Genomic DNA, 8506 nt, shown 5'->3' with positions numbered 1-8506 from the left:
TAAAGATGATCATTTCAAATGAACATGGTCAGCAAATCAGTATACTGGTTTTTTATGCATAGAATAAATTCTCTCCGACATTTTTAGTTTACAGGACAATATAATAGACATACATAACAGTTTGGCGGAATCCGAGTTAGGAAATTCTGAATACAACTGCTAATATGACCAAAAGTCAAGCAGTCACTGGACTAAGGAGGTAATTCCCACATTTATGTAAAACTTGAATAAGTATCAGCTGCCCTTAGTAATGAAGTCAGGTAAATGTAAACCTCCCTCTTTAGTCAGTGCTTTGGGTTTACCTCCTCCCCATCCTCCACCTCGCCAGGTGGCTTAGTTGAACTGCCTCTCTGCCTATTTCTCAGCGCCGTCTGAGAGACATCAATCCAGCGCAAAAACCAGCAAGTCAAAATGCTGCGATACATGCTTATATTATTGGTATTTATGCTCTAATAAAAATATTGTTTTAAATCTCAAGTTGTCTTGACTAAAAAAAAAATTGTGCTACAAATTCCCAAATTGAGAAATAAAAAATCAATCAAATCAATCAATAAACTGTACAGAGGTGCCAGTGTTTCCATGCACTCTTTAATAGCAGTATCTCATATTCACAACAAATACATTTACCTTTCTGCATTTAATATAATACAGCCTTTTAAATATTTTTACACAGAAATAAATCTTTTTTCAGAATTTCATCTATCAAAATGTGTTTTTTACTTATTTGTTTTCATTTTCTATTTTTTTTTTTTGTCTCCATGCTTTCTAGCAAACTGACAATATTTCAATTGTACAAATTTACAAGTGAAATGAAACTCCCCCCAAAGAAATGGGCTGAAGAAAGGCAGGAGGCGGGGGTGGAGGTATGAGGGGTTGGGGGACATAAAAGAAAACTGGAATGGGAATAGAAAAGAAGAGAGAGTGGGGGTGGGATAGTGTACAGAAAAGTGAGATAGCGGTACAAACCAAAACAGACATCCAAATGAAGTCTGTCCATTACAAAATGGAACACAAACTTAAAACATACCACAGTAACATTCTTCTCTTTAAAACTAAACAATAAATATAAAATTAATACAACACATAAAACAGTCCCAATTTTCCTCTTTTTTAAAAATCTCCTTGATGCTATTACAAGGTACACCCACATTCACAGGAGGAACTAGTGTATCCCGTTTCTTCAACTGCAAGTCTGTTAAAGTGTATACTGTATATTTTCCCCATTTGCTTCAGTGAGATTTTCAATACTCCCCTCATTATTGTGTAGAAGTTCTCATGTCCTAGTCAACTTCTTCACTTTCAAAAGTCTTAGAGGTTTCAATACTATAGACCAGCCCTCTCCTCCATGTTGATCTGTAACTATTAAGATTCCCTGTGTTTTCATTGCTAGGCAGAGCACACAGCACACACAGAAGTGAGGGCTTCTCTTTAGTACCTCAAAGATATTCCTTAAAAATGAAGAAATGAAAAGATCAACTAAACAGTAATCGGCGTGGCAGGGAAAACAGCACAGAAGTCTATTCATGGTAGGAAAATGAATTGTAACCGTTGCTAAACTTTTAAGACCTTAAACTTTCAATGCTGGTGTGTCTGACCTAGAAATGAAAAGTATTTACTTAAAAATGCTATTGCCCAGCAGTAACCACTTCATCACATATACTTTCAAATTAAACTTCTTATTTCTATCAATCAGTCATTAGTTTCAATGTACGGTATGCTAACTAAACAATGAGTAACTCATTTGTAACAATACAACTGCTTTTAGAGATGCCTTTATTGCTCATCATAAGTAAAGCAACATGTTTCCAGGAATAGTTATAAGACAAGTGTCTTTCAAATGCACACTACAGGACTTTAAGAGTGGGTATAGACTTATGGTTTCAATTACATTAAACCAGAAACCTTTTTGTTAAAAGTATCCTAACCAGATTCAATTCCTTTCATCGTCGCTGGTTAATATAAGTGTTCATAGCTCACAATACAACAAGAGGCTGTGAAATCAGGATACCTACTGTACACAACAGATCTCTGGGGGTATGGGGTCTTTTAATGTAAGGTCTTGAAATTATTTGAAAGGACACCTGGCCACCAGGTTTTTACCCCTAGACCCTGTCTTGTTGTTTGAATAAAAATAGTTTTTACACATGTATGCTCCAAATGAGAATTTGATAAACTTTTTTCTTTAATTTGCAAATGAGCATTTGTAGTGTTCAACTAAAACAAAACATTGGTTGCTCCAAATGATGCACTTGATACTTTACACTATTTAATAGTCATCCAAAAGATTACACATAATAAAAGCCCACTTACCCTTATTTCCAAACTGGGTATTTTATTCTAAAAACAGGCTGTGGTTATAGAATGCACATTAAATGCAGAACTGCAAAAGACGCACCAGTGGAATGGATTAAGTTTGAGTTATCTATAATAAGAGAAGCAGAGTGGACAGAACAGAATGTCTGGCAATATTGGAATGACTGGAGTGGAACCTGCATCTAAAGTGGAATGGATTACAAAACAAGCATTTTAAAAAGGAATATGGAATACACAAGACGGTATTAGCTGAGGAACTGAATTGATTCCAATAATTAAACAATGGAGTCTCTGGATTAGAATTTGCTGAGAACAGACAACTGATGAAGCTTTGCCAACTGGATTGCACATATTGTACTTAATATTACATGCTTGAGAGCTACCAAATGTCTGAAAATATACTGTGACAGCAAAACAAATGAAGACTTCCTGAAAACAACAGTAGCAGTTTGATAGCTCTCCAACAGGTTTCTGCTGTTATTTAAGACAGAAACTGGACGAACACCAGCAAGGCAGGCGCAAGTGTGCATATGCTATAGCCTTTCTCCACATGATCTACTGTTGCCCTTTCAGTTGATTTCACCCTCCCTTCATGCTTAGTTTCAGTTTTCTCCCTTTATTATCATTGTGCACTAACAACATTCTAAACATAACATAAGCCATCCTCAAATCTAAAGCTTGCTGGTCCCACACTGTTTCTGATATAAGGCGACTACTGTACATCCCACCAAATACTCCCTGTTCGAGCACTCACTGATATAAGCCTACAGCACACTGCCCCCTTGTTCTCAGACTCTTTGTCCTAATGCTTTCTCGGATAAGGCTGCTTACCTCTGATCTCTAATTTTAAGGCGTTTTGATACAAGGCTGCTATACATCTCTAACTGATGCCAAAGCTCCCTGTGTTTAACTCACTTCCTCACTGCTACTATGACAGACACACCTAATCTGAAGATTAACAATAAACCAAACAGCAGACAAACATTAGCAATTTCCTTGGGAGTTGTGACCAAAAAGAAAAAAAACACACCAGTGATACATAGCACACAATGGCAAACAGAATGACTGACATATATTCTATAATATATAAAAGATGCATCTCCCTGCAGCAAGTCACTTTCAGACATAATGCAAAAGACATAAGGCCTGACAGACTGATAGTGGGATGAAAGTAAATGTTTGGTTCACAGGTGCATTTGTACCCAAGACTGAAAAAAGGAAGTCTTAAACATTATGACTACGGTGAACAGCATGGAGTAACTAAAGGGGAGTAGTCTATGAAGAACAGCATTGCTACCCACCTTCTATGAAAGAATTAGAGCTGGTAATCATTGATGAATGGTCATGCATCAATCTAGAACAATTTTATCCCTTTGTAAACTCAATGTGAATCAATGCTGTCTTGGCATGACACCCTATTGCCAGTGTCACCCCCCACCCCCGACATCACTTGTACTTATCACTTAGTATCACTATCATTTATTATTTTATTAGAGATATGTGGTCTAAGCTCAAGCTTACTACAGGAGACCAATGTTCAAATCTGTCTTCATGGAAGGTGGTCTAAGTCTAGTCTAGCCTGTGGTAAACCTATTCTAAAATCAACAAGGGGCTTCAATCCCTCGTTTTCCACAAGCACGCCATCCTTTGTTGTGCTGTACCTTCACTGTGGATAGATAGATAAAGGGCTTCAGTCTCTGGTGCTGCCAGTTCCTAAAGAAACCGGTGCGGTGAGTTCAAAAGTACCATCAGTCCCTCATCTTTCAAATAAACGTAATACATTCCCTACAAAATGTACACATTTCAGTATTTGTAATATCTTCAGTGAAACTAAAAGGGAATTCAAATCAACAACCTTACTCTTCCTCCCCCCCCCCCCCCCAATCTCCTAACAAAGACCTACTCTACCCTCCAAAAAGAAAGACACACCCATCCACACAGCCCAGAACACGATGGGGAATGCATTCATTCAAAACAAAGACACACCCATCCACACAGCCTAGAACATGATGGGGAATGCATTCATTCAAAACAAAGACACACCCATCCACACAGCCCAGAACACGATGGGGAATGCATTCATTCAAAACAAAGACACACCCATCCACACAGCCCAGAACACGATGGGGAATGCATTCATTCAAAACAAAGACACACCCATCCACACAGCCAGGAACATGATGGGGGATGCATTAATTCAAAACAAAGACACACCCATCCACACAGCCCAGAACACGATGGGGAATGCATTCATTCAAAACAAAGACACACCCATCCACACAGCCTAGAACATGATGGGGAATGCATTCATTCAAAACAAAGACACACCCATCCACACAGCCCAGAACACGATGGGGAATGCATTCATTCAAAACAAAGACACACCCATCCACACAGCCCAGAACACGATGGGGAATGCATTCATTCAAAACAAAGACACACCCATCCACACAGCCAGGAACATGATGGGGGATGCATTAATTCAAAACAAAGACACACCCATCCACACAGCCCAGAACACGATGGGGAATGCATTCATTCAAAACAAAGACACACCCATCCACACAGCCCAGAACATGATGGGGAATGCATTCATTCAAAACAGACACACCCATCCACACAGCCCAGAACACGATGGGGAATGCATTAATTCAAAACAAAGACACACCAATCCACACAGCCTAGAACACGATGGGGAATGCATTCATTCAAAACAAAGACACACCCATCCACACAGCCCAGAACACGATGGGGAATGCATTCATTCAAAACAAAGACACACCAATCCACACAGCCTAGAACACGATGGGGAATGCATTCATTCAAAACAAAGACACACCCATCCACACAGCCCAGAACACGATGGGGAATGCATTCATTCAAAACAAAGACACACCCATCCACACAGCCCAGAACACGATGGGGAATGCATTCATTCAAAACAAAGACACACCCATCCACACAGCCCAGAACATGATGGGGAATGCATTCATTCAAAACAGACACACCCATCCACACAGCCCAGAACACGATGGGGAATGCATTAATTCAAAACAAAGACACACCAATCCACACAGCCTAGAACACGATGGGGAATGCATTCATTCAAAACAAAGACACACCCATCCACACAGCCCAGAACACGATGGGGAATGCATTCATTCAAAACAAAGACACACCCATCCACACAGCCCAGAACACGATGGGGAATGCATTCATTCAAAACAAAGACACACCCATCCACACAGCCCAGAACATGATGGGGAATGCATTCATTCAAAAGGCCAAGCCTGCCCTTTTTTGCGACAGTTTTTACAGAAACTGTATTTATTTTCTGGTTTTAAGCTACGTGAGCAGCAAAAGACCAGGCCTTCCTCAGGTTAATAAGACTAGAAGTGAAGGAGGGGTTGTAAAATACTTTGGGCTGTCCCAGCCCTCTCTCTCCTTCTGTCTAATAAAGGGATGTAGACAATCAAGGGGAGAACACAACCAGGAATGCAAGCTTCTCCTCCATTCCTCAGACTGAATTCCTTGTAGATTGCATTACTCTTGGGAGTAAACAAACCAATGATTTTCACATCTACTGCAGCACCCTGCCATAATATACAAGAACAAGCACCCTCCTTATCCATCCTTCCCCTTCACTCCCCACTGAAACATGCCAAGTTCACTGACATGCCTTATCTAGTTGACATGTACATAGTTTAAAAAAAAAAAAAAGTCAGATAAATAATTCCGGCTTTACAGGCCTGCCTGTCCAGAAATAATAGCAATAAATAATAATAATAATAATAATAATAATAATAATAATAATAATAATAATAATAATAATCTTGGAATGTTAAGTTAGCCACATATTTTAAAATAACAAACAAAAAAAGGCACAACCACCAACAATGAATGGGAGCTTGCTCAGTTCACTTCCAGTGCACATTCCAATGTGGGTGAAGTATGGTAGCAGAGTCCATTTGAAAATAGGTAGAACGGGAGGATGCGATAGCCCCCTTTTTAGTAGGGCCTAAAAAGGAGAGCAAAAGTCTGGAAATGATCCATTGTGTGCTTGTCTAGCACAGGGTAAACCTTGAGAACTTGTTAATTCTATTACTCATATGTACCTATTGTGGAATGGACTGGAATTATTATTTTAATTTTTCCTCCTCTTACAGGATTCAGGAATTTCTTTTCTCAAGTGAAAAAGTCTTTAGGGATCATCTCTCCTCAAAACAAATAGAAGACAAGCAAACCAACACCCCTCATCACCCCCCACCGCCAAAGAAATCATTCTTGAAAACAGATCCCCACTCTGCGAACCACCAACGCAGGGATTGGATACGATGCAGGCCTGTCGACCGATTCCGTCCGTTCAGCAGCCAGCGTTTGGCTCCATCTTCTATCGCTGCCAAACGCCAAATTGCGGATCCAAGAACAAGACACTGCTTCGCCACCATGCACCCCCAAAAGGGAGGCAGTTCCTCTCAAACTCTTGTGGTCCGAACGCCTTTCCATCTTTCTTTCCTTCCTTTCCATGCCTCAGTCACCATTTTTTTTTTCAGATTTTCTGAAGGGAAACCAGCAAGTACACATGTCTGGCTCCAAACAGACTTCTTCCACTGATTCGCTTGTTTGATTGTTTATTTTTTGTTGTTGACTTCATTTTATTTCTTTTTTGTTTTGTTTTTAAATTGTGATTTCTCTTCAGAAAGTTTTTGGTTCTTGTTTGCTGTTCCAGCAGGGTTCTTCTTCAGGTTGAGAGGAAGAGAACAGCACATTCTTGGAATTAATTTTAAATGGATGAACCCACTGTAGGAACACAAGACTTTAAAAAGTGACAAGGGATGTACTGGCGGAATCTGCTCTGCTACTTAAAGGCTGCAAACTCTCCTGAGAACAAAAAAAACAAACAAACAAAAAAAAACAATTAGATTAGACCAGCACGAAACAGGTACAGTGGTAACCATTCGTATGTTACAAGTGACAAGATTCTGAGCCACCTTTGCAAAGTCTAAACCAGTGCATGCTCATACAGAGGTTCCTCATAATCATGTAATAATCACAAAGTACCTAATAGTTTAAAAATATTTGTATAAAATTAGATAGCCTAAAGCAATCTGAAACATCAGACGAAGAGTGTATGATAACGTTATCGTGTTCACCATGTAATGTGAGACAGATAGATTCATTGACGGACACAATTTCCACATTGCAGTCCCCATTTTTTGAATGAGGGCCCTAAAAAAGAACACATTAAGTAACTGCAATAAGAACCACTCAGAAGGACTGCAAAGTTAGTGTTTTAGTAGAAGTAGTTCAATTGCTTATGCAGATCCACTATATTAGTTACTATGAATGTGAAAAACAAATCTCAAATGATGTATTAACTGACCTGAGAGGGTGGATTGTAATTTTGTAATAAATCAAGTCAAACAGCTTGTTATCTGATCTTTGCTATTCAAAAACATTAAACAGTGGATTCACACCACCTGCTGGATACACTGAAGCCTTAACAGCTGCAACTTGTAAATGGCTACCACTGTATGGCTATGAAATTCATACAAGGATATACACCACACAACAAAAAAGTAGACCTACATCCACAGTATGTACGCTACACATCCTTACCATGCATCATCTCAATTGTTTCAGCGAATCCCCAGATATACAGTACAGTGTTCCTTCGATATTTGACAATTCAATAATTCACATATTTGGCTATTTCACAGTTTGGCTGCGTTGACAGTAATTTATTATTTTACTGTACGAGAGTCCTTCACTAATAAATTGTTTGCAATACTGCTCATTTTTTGATGTGCAAGTCAGATAGTGGAGCACAAAGTGAAAACAATACTGGAGCTGATTAGGGTAGGAACATTTTAAAGCCTTAGTTACAACATCAATAGTTAGAGCTGGTGACTAGTATGCTGGGGAAAGTGCTTGGTGTCTAATGGCTGAAAAACAGTCTGTGTAGCCTAATGATTAGGGATCTACCTAAATCCGGATTTCGCGGAAATCGTGAAATTGAGGGGTCACCGCGAAATTCACCTCTTAGGGGCCAATGCATACAAACAAGTACGGAGAGGGGAAAAAAAAAAAAAAAACTTGTTTAAATGAACTCCTGCACAACGCAAGAGACGCAAACTACGTATCTTCCTTCTGCAGATTGCCCATTTTGATTCTTTCGCCTTCCCGTGTGCAT

The 8506-nt window shown here is 39.3% G+C and overlaps 1 protein-coding gene across 2 annotated transcripts in view; it reads right to left on the bottom strand.

Moving 5' to 3' along the window:
- Positions 1-569: 569 nt before the first annotated feature.
- The window catches only part of LOC117415020 (serine/threonine-protein kinase B-raf-like), a 50280-nt gene continuing 42343 nt past the window's right edge, over positions 570-8506 (bottom strand). For both annotated transcript variants that reach the window (XM_034024924.3, XM_034024925.3), the window contains one exon: positions 570-7194. In XM_034024924.3, coding sequence (XP_033880815.2) covers positions 7172-7194 — 23 coding nt within the window. In that variant the 3' untranslated portion in view covers positions 570-7171. The remainder of the gene's footprint in view (positions 7195-8506) is intronic.

The sequence above is a fragment of the Acipenser ruthenus genome, chromosome 7 (genome assembly GCF_902713425.1).
Source record: "Acipenser ruthenus chromosome 7, fAciRut3.2 maternal haplotype, whole genome shotgun sequence".
In the NCBI taxonomy this organism is placed as follows: domain Eukaryota; kingdom Metazoa; phylum Chordata; class Actinopteri; order Acipenseriformes; family Acipenseridae; genus Acipenser; species Acipenser ruthenus.
The sequence above is the reverse complement of the archived record's forward strand: the minus strand, read 5'-3'. Positions and strand labels throughout refer to the sequence as shown.